Below are 20,829 nucleotides of genomic sequence, written 5' to 3'. Positions count from 1 at the left end.
AGCTCTCCTCAACTGGCTGGTTTCTAAGACTTTGAAAAATCACTCCTCATATCACATAATTTTGCATTTAGGAATCTCCTTCCTGGGAACTGTGCAAAGAGCTTGTGCAGGGTGTTGTCACAGAGTCAGTACTTCAAAATCTGACTTGTCCATAAAAAGGCCTTTCAAGCCATTCCACTTCGCTTAGTTTTCTATGGTATAGCTTAGAGACCGGTATTTGTGTTCACTTGGCAATTCTCAGCATGATGTATAACCTGAGATTTTATCTGTTCTCTAAAAGTACCTTGTAAAGATGTTGTCAGGGTGAGTCCTGAGAACACCAACCATGTCAAGAGCTGATTCGCTTGCACTCCCTGTCACAAGGGAGAAGAAGGAGAGATTGAGTAACTACATGACTGCAACTCTAGCACATGGACAGGAATATTCACCACTACAGGAACTGCTAATGGGACAGGGCTACAGCCCCAAGCTAACATGTAGTAGCACAAACAATCACTTTTATGTGTGTGTGTATATATATATATAAAAAATCAGTTGCCATGAAGGCAATACAACTACTAATGTGTGTAAATACTTGCAAGACCAGTGCCAAATACATATCCTTAAGAAAACATCTTTACGTTCTTTCTACTAGATTTAAGATTTAAAAGGATATTTGAATGGATCACTCTTAATTCAGATGCATGTGATATGTTCACAATATGCAAAGATTAATTCTTTTTTCTTTAGAAGGAGACCTTTGATATTTTAGCTCTAAAATTATTTACCTAGAGATTAAATCTCTGCTATAGTTGTAATTATCTCATAAGAAGATAGTTATATACAACTGAAAGTCTTTCAAAAATGCCATTGTTAGAAATGAATCCTAAGAATCAATGAAGTGAAGGTGTTTTCTTTCCCCCTGTAAAAGCTGCTCAAATTGCAAGCAAATGTTGATTCAGAGATATCAGTGATTCCATTTGTGCTTGCTTTCTTCATTCAGAGCTGATGCAAATAAATTTGTGAATAGTTGCTTATTTTTCAATCTCAAAGACATCAATAGTCACCAAAAAACCAGCTGGCATTTCACATTTGACTGAATTATTCAAAATTCACAGTCTGTTGAGTAGTATCAGAAATGCTCCACTACAAGAAACAGCCAGATATAACACAGGTAACCCAGGCAACTAGCCAGTACAGCCCAATGTTGGAGTCCAGACATCAAGCAATACCGGCTATTTGACAGCTATTCATGCAGGAACATTATTGAGTAGAAATGCAGGGAGATTTTGAACAACAAATAAATCTCATGATAAGCTTGTGAATAGATCAAAAGCAGAAAAGAAGTAAAAGTCAATGGCTACGTTTTTCATTATAGATGATTTGCCTACCTCCAACAAAGGCAGTGACCCTATTCACAGCCAACAGCATTTCTAAATAAGAAAACAAATTTTAATTTTTCAGAGTTACCTTCCTGAAGTATTTTGTTTAGTCTGCCACTTTGAAATGTATTTAGGCTCACTGAAATGAGGTTTCCTTCAGGGATTTCAAAGTGTATGTATTTAACAATATTCTCCTTTTTCCCTCATCCGACTGCTTTGCATTCAGACCTTTCACTAAAGGTGAATGCTTGGAACAATCTCTTTATAAACAGAAGTTTGAGTAGAAGTGGTGCCGCTCATTAGAGCACTCGGGCATAGATGCACACCAGCCTTCGGATTTATGTTGACAGCCATAGCACACAGTATCACTACATGCAAATTCCTCTAATGCAGAGTCTTGACATACTCAGAGAAAGCATGCACTATAGTGAGCATAGTGGGACTTAACCCCTTGTGAATACTTTGAAATGATATGATTCTTCTTTTAGGAGTTTCTGGAGAAAAACTCATAATGGTAACCAAAATAAAATTATCATCATAAGTTTGTAAGGAAACAGAAAATGTACCTCAAGCAACACAATGCTACAGTGGTATCAGTAAGGAGGCAACTCTATACCTCCAACACTGGGAAGCCCAACCAAGACAAGACAATGTGTATGGCAGTTGCCTCCCTTGCAGGTGCAATACATCTTCTGGAATAAGATCTGGAGGACATTCCTACTAACACCTTTGTGCTCTTGAGAGAATGTGTCTTTCTGTTGTTCATTCTCACATGAAGGAGCCCCTCTTGCTACTCTGAAGAGTGGGCAGAGTGAATGGAGGACGAAGCACTTCTGGGAACTTCCTGCTGGTGCCGCTCCAAAAGAAGTTAGTTCCCACAGAGTTGGAGCCACTGGATATCCCATTCCATGTTTGAATTACTCCTAAATAATCTGAATTTAGGCTTGCTCTGCATAAAGATGATGTCTGTCCACCCCTCTCATTTTATCTCAGTTGAAAACCTTGGAGAACCTTGGAGCTGCAGAATCAGGAACCTCAACACTTAAGTGGAAAGTGTTTCCGTGTAAAAGGCTGGTGTTTCCTGGCAAGGCAGCAATTCCCCTCCAGCAAAGCTAGTGGTTACAGAGATGATGCGAAAAATCAATCCTACAAAAGCATACTTGCCTCAACTTGCTCAAGACTGTCAGAGAAAGAACTCCTAGTTTTTTCAATATAATTAACTAATAGTGCAGAAGCTTAATATGCAGCTAAAGAGATGAGACCATTGAAACCATGAACTGCTGCTTAGATCATTTGTTAAACATAAGGCATTGAAGACTTAATGCTTTACCCTTCCTATTTCCCCTTCCCTATCATTTGACTCTTATCTTGAACAACTTCTAAAACCTGGGGTTTTAAGGTTTATTAATTTCATATGGAGTTATTAAGAACAAATGATGTGCAATAATGAGCCATTCCCTTTCCACTTTATTTTACAACATGTGACGTGAATTAGTGTTCAGTGCTCCCTACGGTAGCTGAAGTGAGTATTTGCTCATTTCTTTTTCAAGCTGTTGCTTCAAATTTCAGCCATCTAGACATTTCACACAGTTAACATAACAGGCACAGTCAGGCCTTTCGACATTTTAGCTGGGACTTCAAGAGTCGGGGTCCTCTGAAAGTCAAACTAAAACGAAAAAAAAAAAAGCTGAGTAAACATATGTCACTGCTGTCCAACCACACTCTTCAGTCTATGCTGACTCATGTGACACACCTGATCCACCATGATCCTTCACAATTCACAGGCTGCAAGCAGGGACTGTCTTTAGGGCTCTGCCATCCCTGTTTTCCAGATCTTTGTCCTGATACTCTTTCAAATGAGGACTTTGCATTAACAAAATCTATCAAAGCAAGAACAGTCCTGATTTTATACGCTACATGGGCAAGGGCTGGCACCTCAGAAGTGCTCCCTCAGCATTGTGGCTTATGCTACAGCTTGGAGAATATGACTCCTCTAGCAAAGGGCCAGGGACTTGGAACACTGACAGGCTGGCATGACACAAGCAAGAGCAGAATTTGGAACAAATACACATACAAGAGATATAAGTTGTCCTTCGCCTGGCAGCATTCCCATTTTATGGAGAGTCATCAACCCCCAATTGTGACTGCTGCCCCAATTGTGAACTGCATTGCTTAGAAGAGAACAGACAAGAACAACCTCAGACACTTTTCTTCCTCTGGCATCCAGAGCCAGCATCTCTCCAAAAGCCTAGCCCAGCCCTCAACAACTGTTTCCCACAGTTACCTGTAGAACTCAGCACTGGTCCAACATAGTTTCCCCTTCTCTAGAAAGACCAACTTCCACTCCCCAGCAAGCATGCTAAGAAGGAGATTCAGAAGAGAAGGCATAAAGTTGCAACACTCCCTGAAATACCAAGAAAACCTCTTGAGGCTGAGGAGGCAGTGTCTGTCCTTTTGAACATGCTGCAATGCTCTAAGGAAACTGCAGAAGGGGAAAACTGGCACCGGAGCCTCTTCCACTTACCCTGGGAGAAGCTTTTGATAGACTGGTAAGGTAAATCCACAGATCAACAAGAAGCGTAGGTGCAGCAACAAATCACAGTACAGGCAATCCTCATTTTATAAGCAGAGTTTTTACTGAATCACTGCCCTATGCCAGTCCACTGTCAGAATTAACTAGTGCGGGCTGCAAGTCCTCTTTAATAACTATCCTTGGCCAGCCCAGAGACAGACCCCCAGTGTCCTCCCTAGCAGGCATTCCCCTGAGGAAGACACCAGACGCATGTGGTGCTTCTCATGATGCCATTCCCTGGAGCAGGCTGTGTCCCACCTAGCTGCCAGGCCAATTACTGCGTATGGCAGTTGCACTGCAGGGAGTGGTGCAGAAGAGTCACTGAGCCTCCCATGACATTTCAGCTGAGGAGGGGTATAAGGTTCTTGCGTACATGATTAGCAGCAAAAGTCCTAACGTATCTGCTAATGAGGGGAAGTTGTATCTTCAGAAAGGGGAGCAGCCTCCTGGGGCTGGAAGGATCTCAGACCTTTTGCAAGCCCTGAAATTGTCGGGGCAGAAACACATTGAAGAGACAGGGACAACTTGCCAGCAAAGTTTTAAAATTCTTATTCCAAGGAAAAAATGCACTATTTCTTTGCAGTCATATCCACTTCAAATTCATTTTTGTGGAGCAAAAAAGGGGAGGACTTCATTCCAAAAATAACAGCATCCACACTAATTTTCTAAACATTTAAAAAACAAAACTAACTTCTTACATCTGTTTACTGAAATCCGATTTAATAGCTAAGACTTGTTTTCAAACATCACAGTTTCCAACAGCAACACTGCATTTAAACTCAATGTTCTTTTAATTGCATAAATGCAAAGGGACTCCCAAAAGCTTTTGTGTCTGTTAATGCATTTGTTTAACCTGCCTTGCAAAAAAACCCAAAAAAAGATAGTAGACATCAGCACAAAAGTGTAAGTTTCTATTCATGTCAAGCTGACAGATCAAAGAAGAAAACTAGCTCAGGGAATTTTAAATATCTATTAATTTTACTTCTAAAAATATATCGAAATTGAAGACGTTTTTCACAGCCCCGAACAATCCTTTTCAAGTATAGTTGAGCATCTCCTTATAGCTCCCTGATTTTCAGCAGTCAGGGCATGTAAAATGAATCTATCATAACCACAGAGTAGTCAACTGAGTCACCACTGAGTTACCTGCCAGAAGTCTGTAAAGACAAAGCAAATCACGTGAACATGCATTCAGCAAGGTGGAAAAAAGTTATACTGAGAAAGTACCTGTGAGCAGAGAGATCACAGCTTTTCACTGTATCAAAGTCCAAGGAATTTACAGTGGCTGTGGTCTAGAAGTGACCTACCAAACATGAAGATCACATTGAAATGGTCACTAGTCATCAGGCTGCCACTGATATGCAAGATTGCTCCTAAATTCATTGCAGATGTATAATACAGATCTGCTCATAAGCTAATATGTCCATTCAAAGTTGAAAAATTAATCTTATAAAGGTGTTTACATTCTAGAAATGTAAAATGTCCTGTTAAACTATAATTTTAGCTACTTTTATATAGTCAAACTATATAATTGTAACAATTACAGCCTACTGATTCAAGGGAGGGAAGAACAACCTTTAGAAAAAAAGTACTATGTTTTATGGAAAAAAAGGATAATCTGGGAGTACCCACTCTTTCCAGCATGTCTTGAAAAAACTCTGAGTTCAAACTGCTTTATCTAGCACTATTAGTAGACACCATCTTTATCAATGCCACAATGATGATCTATAGAAAGTTCTCTATAATGTACAAAAAATATAAAGCTTACAAATGCTAACTGAAACAAGGTTATCTTGTCAAAATTAATGCTTTGTTTGATGCAAAAGCAAAATCCCAAACCGAGCTTGAACTTAATAAACAGACTGATGGTGGGGGGCGTTCAAACTGTGCCTGAAACGGTGCCATCATGTTAATGTTCTGTTGACCTTGCACTGCGACAACTTCAGCCACAGCTGGAATCACACCAAAACAACCAAAATTAACAGATACAAGGCCATTTTCTGTAAACTTTTCTTTGGCTTCAGCAAGGCTCTCAGGTTTAGAACATTTGCTTTAACTTTCCAAAATCATCAACAAATAAAAAACCTTTTTATACAATAATATCAGAAGGCCTGCCAGCTCTAAGTAGTAGCTAACAGAATTTGTTGCATGCTGTACCATGTAAACTTGGTTTGGACAGAGAAAGAGACACAATTGCAAAATCATGTGTCCTCCGGAATCGATTCTTTCCCTGCAGAAACCCGTATTCCTAAATAACAGGTTTTAGCAAGTAAATGATTAACACTAATTTTACAGTAACAAAACCCACTTTCATTTGCCTACGTACAACCCTACTGAATTTTAGGAGACTGTATACATGGAAATGAAGGTAGTATTTAGCCCACAGACCTAAACTCATTGAAAGCAATGGAAAACCTCCCCTTGGCCTTCTGTAGTGTCAGAGTTGGACTTATAAATATATAATTAAGCTATTCTTACAAAAGCATTATGGTAGATCACCCAAAAATACTTCAATTAAAAATTTATGGGACCATATTCCATCCAGCACTTTGATACCATTTGATAGAAAGATGACAACAGGCACAAGAACCACTTCCAAAGCTGCGGCATTAAGTAATTAAGCCCTAGGCATAGTTAGCTCTTTACGGATACCAGCCATATTTTGTCTTACTTCCATACTTTTGTCTGTGCATACAAAGAGAACTCCCAGGAACATGCTGGTGAGAGAATTAGACTGAACACATGTGGTACGCTCAGTCCTTGAGCCAGTATTTAAAACAATTCAGATTAGTGCATAGTTATGAATATTAAGTTAGCATCTTTTCAGCTCTGTACAGACATGAATTTTAAGACTCTTTCCATAAGATGGTATTTGGGTTATGCATAGTAGCTACATGTATGAATGTCCCTTCTGGAAGCAAAATTATTTACTTAAATACTCCAGACAATAAAAAGATAAGTGCATGATTTGAGGACTTTCTTCATTACACATAACTGGTTTGGTTTCTGCCTGAAAGCAGAATCTCCTGGCTTTCTTCCCCTGATGAGCCCACCAACCGCTGAAAGGAGGGCCAGGTGCACAGGGTCGCAGCCATGGTTGCACTGCGCGGTGCAGCAGGGTGCACAGATCCCTGAGTGAAGGGAACCTGGAGATGGCCCACCCCAACAGCACTGCAGGTCCCAGCCAGATAAGTGGGCAGCTGCATGCAGGGGGCTGCTCCCAAGAGAACCCCACCTGCAGTCACCAAAGCTTTTTTTGCACAGCACTCCTCAGCTGCTCTGGCTCCATGGAAAGCATGGATATAGCCAAGTCCCCCACCTGTGCACCCACAGCACAGACGTTCCCTTGGTCTTAAGTGAGACCTCGACATGGCTGAAATGAGTTGCCACATGCTGGACTTCTTCACTGCCCCACACACCTGTGTGCTGCTGCCAGAGGATCTCCACGTCTTGTACAAATGACTTAATTACCACTCTATGTTACAGAATCTTACAGATTTAAGTATGTAAACAAACACAATAGAAAAAGCAAGGAACATTATGAAATTTACTTTGTTAGTTTCCTTTGACACCTATATATTCCTCCGAGAATACTTCTTAACATTGTATGGGACATAATACAGTACTCAAATAAAGCTTTGGCAGCATGAGACCCCCACAGTTCTGTACTGTACTTGAATGCATTTTACAAGTGAGTTTCACATGTATGTGCTACAACCAAAGAAAAATAAGTGTAGCAGTGTCAGTATGAATGATATCTACACAGAGCCTAGGATTATCTCTTTCCTTCAACATATCAGTGAAAGCACAGAGGCAGTCAGGAACAGCAGTAGCAATATATTCCAAATCTTTCCTCTACTGCTTTTTTTCCCCATTTTCTTTATTTAAACTTTTATTCCTGTAACTTCTGTGCTTTGCTTGTAGTTGTTACCTAAAACGCTTGTGATATTGTTGCTCACTGGAAGCTTATGATCTTACGCTGCGTCCTTTCTTTTGTCCCAGTTACATACGTTCTATAAAAGATACTTTATGCCTTTTTGCTAATACATTTCCTACTCTAGGTCAAAAGAGAAAACAAATATGCAAAAAACCCTGTCAAAATTCATAGATTCCTTCCACCTATTCTTCAACCTATCTCAACTGGATCCAACACCGAAATGGAGGATGCTTGCCACTTGCGTGCACTCCTGAATTCCACAAATTCTTCCTGAGCTCTTTTTTGAGGCTCACTTTCATTACTGTTGTAGCTGAGCACACATTCAGAGTGTGAGCTATTCAACTACCAGCAAAGATTACTATTGCAGAATCTGCAATTTCTTAATGAAAATGAAGTTGCTTCTGAAAATAAACAAACGTAATTAGCAAGCCAGTGCTGTGTGAAATTTGCACCATTCTCTTGTTAACCTATATGTCAAAATGTATTACTTGTGTGCATGTAAATTTGCATTTGCAGTTCAGTAACCTCACAGATTATGATCTAACCATTTTGGAAACACAGTGCTATGAGAAATAAAAACAAATCCAGTGTCTGACTGTAATTTGTTATTTTATTAGAGGCCTTTTCTTTAGCATTTCTAACTGCTTAGGGCTTGATCTTCATAAACTGCATCCTGTCTAAAAGGAGCTATATTACTTCTACAGCGAAATTTCTATTTCCTTCCCTGCTCCCAATTAAGTCAAATTAGTTCTCTCTTGCACCTAGCTTCCTCACTACAGGCTTGGGCCCAAGCATACAAACATACAAGCATGTTATAGAACAACACTATTTCTAGTTACTTGTGAGTGCAAGATTTTGTCTGTTAGGGCGACCTGAGATCCTCTCAAGAAACAGGTCACTGACCTGACCAACTGGGCACCCTTACAGCAATAGGTGAACCCTCCTTCACATTCTTAACTTTGAGTGACACAGTACAAACACAAAATGCTTTTTTTTCCAGATGTAATGTCCTACGTTGACCTACTTAGCCCAGAAACTACTTAAAGCAGGAGGTTTGTATTTAAAAATGTTTTGCAAACCAGTATTTTATACCACCCTCTACAAATTAAAAAAAACAAAACACCACAATTCCAACATCAGTAGTCCAGGTCCCCACCTTCATGTGGCTGACACATGATTTCTCCACCATCTAAATTACTTCTCCCATTCCCTCACAGAATTTGCAGCAGCAGAATCACCCCTTTGTACGTTCTGCTGATCAGAAACTGCAGGGACTCGTATCCTTGAATAGCGATGCTGGATCCACTGAATCCTACTTCCCTCCTGCATGCAGCCCATTTCTCCCATCCCTAAGCAGCAAACCATGTTAGGTCTACAACATCAGGTCCACTCCTCCTGCCATACAAAGGGCTCCCAGCAAGCACATTCAAAACTGGCTTAACTCCACAGTGCTGCTCTTAACCAAAACCTGGATTAGGTTTCGAACTGCTTGTTTACCCCACTCCCCAGCCTGGTGATTAAGATACCCTCTCTCTTTCTTTTCCAGTTCTAGCTGGGAAGGTGGAAAGGGTTCAGGGAAGGAACAACGTGCCCAAAGTTACAGAGCATCTTCCACGTGATGAGCAACTAAACAAATGATTGCTTTGCAATTCAGAAAAGGAGACAACTAAGGGAGAAAATGAAACAGTTCTGTAAAGTCATGATGCATAGAGAAAGTGTACAGGGATGATTTGATCATTCTCTCTTCAAATACAAAAAAGCTAGTAGGAATCAGGTTAAAAACAACAGAAGGAGATAGTTCACCTGACAGTGAATAGTTGAGCCATAGAGCTCTTTGCCAAAGTTACTGCAGGCACTAAAAATTCACATGTCTTCAAAGATAAACAGCTGTCTCTGGACAGAAATCCATTCAGGATAATTAACTACATAGAAACCACATTTGGCTCAAGAGTTCACTGAGTTTCTGAGTGGTCAGAAACTTGGAAAACATTTGAAGAGAATCAGATATGCTCATCCTGTTCTTACGTCATGCTTGTCCTGTTCCTACGTCCCTCCTAAGCAGCTATTTATGACTGCACTTGGGCACAAGGCACCAGCCATGTGGCCTGAGCAGCACAGCAATTCTTTCAGATCCAAACCTGGAAACAGACTCTGTCCAAACCCAGAACAAAGGCTTCAACAAACTGTCACAATTCCTGCAGTAAACATTGAGCATTTGCTCCCATTTCAGCAACAGAACTCCTCAAATTCTCCCTGTAGTAACTTCTCTGAAGTGCTAAGCCATTTGGTTTTGAGTTACAAAGCTAGTTAGGTATCACTGCTGAGATTTTGTTCTTGTGCCATAAATCTCTGAGGTGACGGCCATGAAGACGCACTGCAGGGGAATACTGCAGTATTCTAAAATATTAAATATTGATCCCTGGAATCTACAAGGATTTTCCCCCTTTAGTCCTGTTCTGTGATAGGACTTGACATCAGTGCTTCAGCTACTTTATCAAAAGGTATTGCTGAAAGAAACCCTTAAAAAAAATGGAGACCATTACCTGTTATTAATTCCTTTAGAACGTTGCACAGAGCAAACCCACAAATTAGGGCATGCTTTTAGAGCAGCAGTCAGTGTGCCCAGCAACACCTCACCAATCAAAGGAAAGTAATCCATCAGTAAGTTATCCTTCTCTCCTGATTCAAACAGACCTGTATGACTTTGTAATGATTAAGAAAGCCACAAGGTTTCACCAGCTTTCTCTTCTGCTTCTTCTGAAACTTGTATCAGTTCCAGGTTTTGTACTTGGGCAATTTCCAAATACATCCACATATGGGTGTTTTTGCCTGGTCAAAGTCAGGAACAGAAACATAGCCCAGGCCATCTACTGATAAACAATACGGATCACAGTATTTCCAGTCTCATGCTGCGTGGCTGGACAATGTCTGGCTATAGTGATCCATCATACCAGATTTCAGCTTCATAGTCCTAGCTTTTACCCTGGGAATTGGTTCATCTTCCCTAAGTGACACACATCCCAAATCAGAGTAATTTCATATGTCTCCCATAAGTTCGACAAAATTTACTCAAGCACTCTTTAAATCATATTCACTCTCAGCTCTTCATGCTGTAGCCCCTTTATTCATTAACTACAGGTGTAGCTGGAAGCAACTCCTTTGCAAGAAACTCCATTGTGTCACCACTGGACTTAGGGTACTCACCATGCTCACTCTTGGCATTCGTCATGCAACCATGGCATGCGATTGGGATACAGAAAAAAGACGGAGCACAGATTTGGACTTCAATATGCTCAGTGACTGCCATAGCTCTTGGGCTATAATACCAGATTTCAGTTGGCCAATACATAATTATTTTTACATGGCAAAATAGCTTCAGCAGGGGAGCTGATCACAGGCTTACCACAGTGCTTAGTTCACTATCATTTTGCAGCTATAAATAAGAAACATTCAAGCAGTCTTGATTTTTCAGATGCACAGTGGGAATGTTCAAAATCGCAAATATTTTCAGAGTTTTCCTCTCAGCTCCATTTCTTCATTCACAGAGGAAGACAGCAGTTCAGTTCACAAGCTGTACTTATGGCCTAGCACTATCAATAGCCCCTCTGGGCAATCTAATCTGTTGTTTGTGAAGATGAGAGACTGCAACAGTCTGCTCTGTCTAGTGAGAGCACGAACGCTGTGTCTACCCAAAGTTACCAAATTCAACTCGGTCTTTAACTGCAATGCTCCTGTTTCTTCCATTCTGGTTATCTCCTCAGCAAACATAACGTGTCATTGTCCTGATTTATGTTCAGCATGGGAGAAGAACTAGAATGAAGCCACCAAGACCAGATAACATAGATCCTGAGAGAAGACAGGCAAGTAAGCTCACATGAATTACTCACATGAATTACTGACTTCTCCCAGAGAGGTGGTTCTGAACATTATTTTTATCCCAGCATATATATCTAAAATATTTTGTTTGTAATACATATACAGAGAAATTAAAGTCAGCTTTAGAAATAAACCATTGGCCTCAGTCATCATCCAGGCAAGGTAAAACATTTAGATTCATAACAAGCCTGAAATGCATTTACAAGACCTCATCATACACAATTCCTTCAAATTCAGAAGCAACTCACTATTGTGGTTTTCTGCATAAAGGCTAGCAAAACCAAGAGCAATTTCTTGATTTCTACTGTCCCACATTGTTAAAATACCTGAACAAACATCAAGAAAGATTAAAAAGTGACAATTTTACAGTTCTAGAGAACTGAAGATTTAAACATAACTTCCAGTAAGAAACCACTGGAGAAAAAATTAGTGTGACTAATTAGTCCCTAGTGGCCAAATTATTGAGTAGAAAGATTTGATGATAAACTGCATACAAACCATAGACATTCTGCTAACACCCTCTTTTCTGAATGACCACTAGTTAATGTGCCCCCCTGAATTTTCTATACACAAACATGTCTTACACATACTGCATCATGAAGGGGCAACCTGAGCTGCACTGAAACAACTCAGCAGGAGCTGGGAATCATTTCTGCCATTATCAAGAGGGACAGGATCCTGCTTATCAAGGCTCCCAAGTCCACAAATTACAAGGTAATACTGAAACATAAACCAAGGTATATTTTTTGTACAATTTTCCTGACAAAACCTTATGTTATGTGCTGTTAAACATGTTGTAAATGATATATTATATAAATTAGTTGAAACACCTCATGTCAAGTCCTCCCTACAGCTTATGGTTTGACAGGTAAGCAGAAAAGACAGTCTTTGTTTATTTTTGTACTATGTGAAGGTAGAAAGAGCAGGCATGCTTGAAAAATCACCTCAAAAGCATTTTTAGAAAGTCACACAGAGTAGCACAAGACATTAGTGATGATGAGGATAACAATTAGCACCCAGACATGCATGGCCAATATTGCATTTCCTTAACTAGTAACCACATTATACCACACTACAAGCAAAAAAGTGGATTGTGCAAATATTTTGTTTTGTTTCAGTAATGTATCTCTCAGTCACTTGTTTTTTGTGTCTCCCCTCTTTCTTACTCTCTTAAAACATTGTAAAGGAAACTGCATCTCTCAAAAAACCACTGCAAAGACAGTTGCTTGGCTCTTTCAATATTTCACTTCTCACAGTAAGAATACTTAAGTTTGAAAAGGAGCAGAAGCCATTCCTTTCTCTTTGCTCCAATCTGACTACCAGACTCAAAGAGGAAAGGGGAGCTCACATCCTTCCTTTTCAACCTTCTTACCCTGCAGCCACTCTTCCCCCTCTGGCTGGCCAGCACCAGAGCCTCTGCAATGCTCTCCCATTTAATCCCTGCCCTCAGTGGGGCTGCACAGATGTGACTAATTGCAATTTAGCAAACACTTCTAGTCTGCCCAGGGACCAGGCTGCAGCTTGCTCTACATCCACCATGACAGTTCTGCAGGGACAAAAACATCAGCACACTTCCTTTGCAGATCAGGACTGATGGGGCACAAAGAGCAGATCAATCAAGGCTGATACATGGTGGCTTTTGAAAGCGGAATACAGTGAAAGATGGCAAAATCACCTGTAATAATTCTTCCCTTTCTCTCCTGAATTCCTAAGAGGCCTTCTCCTCTCTTCCTAAAGCCATCATCCTGCCTGTAATGGCTCAGCTGTTAATGTCACTGTCTTTTGAAACAGGTCATGTTAATGGCAAGCTTGCTTTGGGCATATTGCTTCAAGCTCATTAATACGCATGTTCCCTCTCCCTTCATTTGTTTTTCTATTTACTTTGAAGTTGCCTCACTGGAACCTGCACTGTTTCTCTGTGTTAAGACTCTTGGCTGGCATTTCTCAGCTTGCTGTGTCTCTTGTTGTTATCTAGGATGGAAATGGGACTGAGTGTTGCAAAAGTCAGTTAATAGCACCTCAGGTGACATTTGGTGCTCATCTGAATGAATTTCTTGGCCTCCTCACCATCACTGCTGTAAGATGTTCTTTCTACTTGCTCTCAAGTTGACTGTTTAGATCACAAATTTTAGGGCAAGTAACATCTCTCTATTTGTCAAGAACCTGCCCCAGGAGAGTACAGCCCCTCATTGTGCTTGTGGGTTACCTTAAGTCTCTCTCTACATGTCTGTTCCATCTGAAAGAGCTATTTCCAGCATGGGAGGAGAAATCAACTTTGACTCAGATATCAACTTTTCAGTATGATAAGAGAAAGTGATTCAGCTGTCTTCTTTTATTTTTGGCTTTGTGATTCAGGAGCAGCTCATTGTTCAGATGACACAGTCAGTCATAACTGAGAACTTGTGTGAGGGGGAAGAGTAAAAGCATTTATGTAATATTCAGAGGTCACTTTATAGTAATATCTCTCCACAAAGAGATCAGTCCCAACATTGTCCTCTGCAACAAGCCCGTGTCATCCAAGGTTATTTTGGGGTGAAAAACTTGGACATCCTGTTTTCCTCAAAGTACCTACAGGGACAGTCAGTTAGCTAGTTTCTCTTGAGGCCGCAGGTCGTGACAAGGTAGGTCTGCTTACTACTAAGTCCCTTCCTTGCAAACGTGCAGACACACAACTTTCATGATTCTTCCATACAAACAACAGTTTCTTCTCAGTAGACATCCATTAGAAAACCAAGGAACACACGCTGAAGCATGCGAGAGGAACTGGCCATGAGCAAGACATTGAGCCTGTCTAAGAAGTGAGGCCCATTTGATTAAATAAATTCGGTGGTTGCTTCTGGTGACCTATGTCACGATGCAAAGGGCTGCATACGAGTTATTTGGAAATGGCGCTACAGCAGGGCTGACAAGTGGGCAGGAGCTGAGAGTCCTGGCAACTTCACAGGGCCCTTCAGTGCAACCTGAGGGTCGCTCACACAAGGGCCAAGAAGGCTCCAGTTGGGTTGTCAGGAGCATCTAACATCTTTAACACACAGCCTCTTCCAGTTCACACTATCTTCTGGCATGTGCCTCCTTTGATGCAACATAAAATCCATCTCACAGCCACTGGCCGAGACACTTGACCTAGTTCTAGATCTACCACTGCACAGCCTTGGCTTAGTAACTACATATTCTTCAACAGCACCAGTAGCAAGGATGCATCACCATCTCAAAATCCATCACACACTACAATACAGTGAACAGCTGCAAAACCAAACACTGAGTACAGAAATAGCAGTGCTAAGAGCCAAAGTGGCCACCTGTGGAAGAGCTAACAGCGTAGAGCTGAGAGCACACACCAAAATGTTGGGGGTTTGGTTTGTTGGTTTTTTTTCAAAATTACCTTGTTTACTTGGTTTTGGCACCTTAAAGTAGACAAAACCCATCTCAGCTAGCCCTGAAAATTGGTGGTTATTGCACATAAAAAGTAAAACTGACTACCTGAAGACTAGTGTGTTCAGCTTTGCTCTTATTAAAAACAATGGAAAAATACCTAAAGCTCTGTGATTGTCACATCATAGTCATCTGCAACCTGAAAATGCAGTCAGCTCTGATAAGACAATGCACATCACTTCATCAACCAAAGAGGAGGACAGATGAGAGAGCATGCCACAAAAAGATTTTGACTCACAGTGGCTAATTTCTGAACATCTTCATCAGATGCTCCCAGTGAAGCAAGTCCTATCTCTTGTGAAAACTGTGCAAACTTGGGATCAGCAAGCAGAGGCACGTGTCCCAAGAGTTCATGGCATGTATCCCTAAGGGAATGGAAATGAAAAGAGAGTCATTACAGAAATTAATTCCATAATCATTCCATAATTAATTTAACATAAGCCATTTTACACCGGTCTGACCTCTACTTTAAAAGTCTTACCATGAAACATGTTTTCTACAGAATAGTTGTTCTTCCCTGTGTATGGTTCTGTAGAAACATACAGGTTTACTTCTATTAAACGTGTTATATGTCATTTAACCCCATCTGTTCTGTGATTTCCCCATCATTTCCAGATTGAGTGGGAGGGCCTGATCACTGCTGTCTTCCAGGCTTAGTACCATGAAGACTGAATTGCCCAAAGAAAAGCCAGATGTCTCACAGGTATAGTTTTCAGCATTTCTCTCCACGTAAATCAAGTTAAAAATGCAACACATTCTCTCTTCCTCTTCTCCATTCCTCTTTCTGCACCTGGGTACAGCTCCACAATCAAACATTTTGCCACTTGCCACTAGAAATTCAGGGCAATATTTACAGAGGTTTCTGGGTGCTTAATTTCTCATTTAGTCCTGACTTTCTACTGCAATTACTGAGTACTTTTGTTACACGGTCCACTTTTCACCAAGCAGATTTCAGAAAAAGCAAAGAGCTCCAATCATTTTAGAAAGAACTACTGTCCACACCTGTGAGTGCATTATTAGTCACAACAAAGTGCAGATATAAGTGTACAAAAAACTGCTAACCAACGTAACGAAAGTGCACATGCATCATCTACAAAAGCTTTCAAACAGTACTGAAAGTTTTGGTGCATTTGTTCACAGAAAATAATGGACTTGGTAGTAAAGTTCACTTTAAGAATCAGATCTGACATTTCCTTTGCTTTTGTCTCTTCAAAGACATTTCTCTCTTTTTTTTTCCTAAGCTGTAAACAAATGTTTTAAAGGCAGGGAGAAAACATCAAGTTTTCTGCCTTCTATCCAAAATCATCCAATTTGTCTTTTATAAACTATTTTTGTTTGAAAAGACACAGAACCTGACACTTCAGATAAATCACGAACAGAAAAACAACCCTCTATATAATTTAAAGTCTCCTTACTCAGTACTCTTCACCAAGAAGTCTGTGCCAACTGTGTCTAGGCAGATAGTAGTAGTTTCTGAATGCATGCAAATGAAGATTAGCATTTTTGGCATTCCTAGTTGTCTCACCAAAAGCTTATCAAATATAGTTCCAGTATTGGAGGGTTACATACAAGTCTCTCTTCTCAGCCCAGATGGCCTCGCTGACAGATGCTTACCAACATTTGCTCATGTTATATTCACACTTTTTGGTGAGACAAGCACTGCTCTGAAGTTGTGCATGACAAGTTTAAGCCAGCCTCATATATGAGTAATTCACTCAACAGTACAAAGGAATTGCCAAATCTCATTTCTCGCCTTCCTAGACATACATATTTCCTTTGCAAAGAAGCAAGTGAGGTAAACAGATACTCTTGTGTCTGACATGATAAAATGAACATGGTCCGTGGACATTGACTAGAGATTCAGTTGTAGCAATATAGGCTAAGTGTTCAAGCTTACTATGTGCCAATATTTTTAGTCAACGCCCATGAAACATGTTTGATATGTACAGTTGGCTAGGAACAGTATCAGACATCATACGTACATAATGAAAATTGTTTGCATTTGTTTTCTGCTGCCTAGTAAAGCTTGTCCTTCCTCCTGAAAGTCAGATCATTCCTCCCTTGTTTCTACATCACTGCATGTCCTTTCAGAGCCTGGGAAATTCCCAACGTCTTCAAAAGCGGCCAGTAAGAAGGCTTTTCTTTTATGATCTCCACACCCCTTTCGTCATGCTCTGAGTCTTGCAAGGTGATCAAAATTCCCTGCCACAAGACCCATAGCTTAGATACTACTCCATTCCTCACTGGAGCTCAGACTTGAAAAATTGGCTGGCTCTGCATGGTATCCATCTCTTTGTTCAGGAGATGGTTTGAATCACTTGAGTGGATAACCATCAAAGGTTAATGACCCTTTTCAGTTCCAGTCACAACAATTTGTTTTGTCATCTCCTGAAAGGTTTAGCTTGCTAACAATACAAAGGACAGTAGGGAAATGCAGTTTGCAGTCTGATGGATACATCCAGAGAAGTCCCGGTACCAAACAATTCACTGGAGGAACATGACTCCTCCAACCATGACCTTCCAACACAGAAATGGGCCACAAAGCCCAGACCTCTAACTCCACTTTCCATCTTCACTAGAGAAATCAACACTGATTACTGAGCACTTCACCTATGCTGCACTGCATCAGTCCAGATACATTCAAGGTAACTTCATATCAGTAGTTCAAATAACGAGAGCAAAGAAGATATAGTGGGACTGGCTTTAAGTAGGTGAGTGAGCGTCTACATCTCTATTTTCCTGTGCTGAGGTAACAACTCCCAGAAACAAATAAGTGAAGACGTGTTATTTCTATTCTGCACTGGGACACGGGCTCTGTGTCACTTCCATCCTTGCAGAGAAAATGAGAACAGACAAAGCCTAGTCCCATTAACTTGTCTCTCCTGGCAAGGGAAGGAGGATGAGGAGGCAGAAGATACTTCTCTCATGCTTTAGCTTGTAGATTCTTCTATTAAAACTATGCAAAGTAGTATTTTGAATGTGGAGTTATAAAGAGGGGAGCTTGAAACAAAAACATATGAACAAAAAAAACACAAACCAACAAACAAAAAATCAAATCTTCCAAGCAGAACCATGAACCACCATTTGGGATTGTCATTGGAGTCTCTTAGATTTCCCTGCCAGTCTGGCCCTTTATAGATAGTCTAAACAATATAATTCTTCTCTTAACTATCAAGGCTTGATTCTTTTGTTTTGTTTTATTCAGAAAATAATTAAGTTCCTTTAATTTATTCACACACATTGCTCAGAGAAAATAAGATTTTCGTAATGCACTTTTCACAGCAAAAGATTTTTCTTGGAGTAAATTAGTTAGCAGAGCAGAGGAAATCTATATAGCTCTGTGAATGTAGTAGAACCATAATGAAACCCAGGAAGAAGTGTTTTAAAATGCATATAGTAGTGATACAGACCAAACCAAATGAACTCTCTAATTTGTATCTAGCTCTATAGCCTGGGTGTTAAATCTGATGGAAAGCCCACTGAAGTCAAAGGGAGTCTTTTTACCAGGTTTATATTGCTGAAATGCAACATTCACAAAGCCAGAGACCTGCAGCAATCATCATTATGGCCCCATCTATCAACCAGCAGATCTCAGGGCATTGCAGCTACTGCGGAAGATGAAAAGCTGTCCCCACTCAAGTCAGTTTAGTTTTGCTGCTGATTACAAAAAAAGCTAGGATTTCACTCTACATTTCTGATAACAATTAATACATGCTCTATCTTATGAAAAAAATTAAACACATTTTAAAAGGGATTTTCAAAATTTTCCTATGGAGTTCCTAATAGTACAGATTATTTCATTTCTGTGGTTTCTGAACAAGGAGGTCTGCAGGAAGAGAATAACATCATTAGAAAATTACAACTTAATTCCTCTGTTAGTCATATTTAGAGCTGTTAAGACCATAACCTGGATTTTTAAGTTCAGCCCAAATAAGGGATAAAAATCTTCATTCTAATTGAACTAGTATTACTACGTAGTGACTTTCCAGACACCATGACCAGAAAGGTTACAAAAAAGTAGTTGCCATTACTACTAAGGATCAGCTATGATACACTGCATAATTCTGAATGTAAGCAGTGTCCTGAAAACTACAGGGGTCTCAAATATACCAGAGAACATCAGCAAAAACATAGATGCACTTAATTGTTTCCTGGAAGATGTTCCTTCCTTAGATCCTGTTGCAGTTATGTACCTAAATCCCTATCAATAGATGAAAATATTCTCCTAGTTTGTATTAAGTTAATAAATGTCATTATTCTTTTGCTGAGCACTGGCAGGTGCTGCAATCTAAGACACTGGCTTCCCACAGGAGAAGAAATCATTGGTGCAAAACCTGGTACTTCCTAAGTATAATTTCTTTTTTTGAAATATCTACAGATATTTTCAGAGAGACCAGAAGAGGCCCAGCATCATATATTCAAGCCCTTCCTTCAGAATTTTGCATTGTAGTAATTTGCCTACAAATTTAAGAGATTAAAGTTCTAATTACAGAGGTTACATAAGTGAGTGAATTCCTTCAGGGATTACCGCCTCTTTCCCAGCAAACACACACACACGCAAAAGTAGCCTCATAGCATATTAGCAAATACTTTTCCCAGTTCACATGCTGAGGAAGAGAATAAGTAGATATGTGTATAACAGCACCACCTGGTGACTCCTGCCAGAATAATGTTAGAGCATTTTTAGGGACAGCTTAGTATGTGGTTCCATTAATCCTTTTATATCCAAAAATATTATCCCATGGTTTCAGCAGCCTATTCATGAAATCAAAGTTAGGCATGGGTCCAAAGTGTTCACAGGACTGGAGCTGAATATATATATGTGAACCCTTTGTGTAAATTTTGGTAAAAATAAAATACACCAAAATAGTACAAGCTGAATAAACAAGTTACAATTTCATGCTAACCGTCTGATGACTGATGCACTGCAAAAATGTCATTCCTGTGGTTACAAGATCACTGGATGCCTTTCGTGAAACTAGCTCCATATTATCTAACTGACATGTATTGTTCTGCTATTACTGCACAGAGCACACCATATATAATACAAGACAAGAACTACAATCGCTTCGATCTTTTTTTTCCCCACTTTTCATCAAAAGACCAAATACCAAAATATTTCATCCAAACTCACAATATTCTGTTTTGGAAAAGCTGCAATGCTGTCCCATGAAAGTCATAATTAAAGTGTCTCTTATTTCTATCATGTTCCCTGTAACAGGCTTCATATTTAGTATCCTCTCTGGGTGAGAGAACAGTGCCTCATAACTTGCTTGCATTGTGTTATAGGAGAAAAAAGTTCAGCTGTGGAGCCTGGCCCAAAAAAGATAAATGAGGACACAAGAAGACCAAATTTTAATTCTGAAATCAATTTTTTTCAAGGGATTCAGGGCTTTTTTTCCAACTTCTTTCCTTAGTTGTCCACCAGAAAATAAAATTTTATATACTTTTTCAAAATGTTTAGTTGAAAACTCCATTTTCCACTGAAAAATAATCCAGATAGAATTTTTTGACCCACCATATAAATAGCCAAGTTATTTAAGAAAAGTAGAAAGTCCAAAAGAAGCCTTTGAATTAAATTCTGGCTCACCAGTGTGAAGGGTTTTGTCATCACCGGTGTAACTAAATTTTTATGTTTGTGGGAATGTTCC

The 20,829-nt window shown here is 39.9% G+C and overlaps 1 protein-coding gene across 1 annotated transcript in view; it reads right to left on the bottom strand.

The window, feature by feature from the left end:
- Positions 1-20,829, bottom strand: part of TPH2 (tryptophan hydroxylase 2) — a 49,938-nt gene that overhangs the window by 11,909 nt on the left and 17,200 nt on the right. The window contains exon 8 of the mRNA XM_059816738.1: positions 15,417-15,543. Within this exon, the coding sequence (XP_059672721.1) occupies positions 15,417-15,543 (127 nt within the window). The remainder of the gene's footprint in view (positions 1-15,416; positions 15,544-20,829) is intronic.

Source organism: Gavia stellata, chromosome 4 (assembly GCF_030936135.1).
Source record: "Gavia stellata isolate bGavSte3 chromosome 4, bGavSte3.hap2, whole genome shotgun sequence".
NCBI classification, from domain to species: Eukaryota; Metazoa; Chordata; class Aves; order Gaviiformes; family Gaviidae; genus Gavia; species Gavia stellata.
The sequence above is the reverse complement of the archived record's forward strand: the minus strand, read 5'-3'. Positions and strand labels throughout refer to the sequence as shown.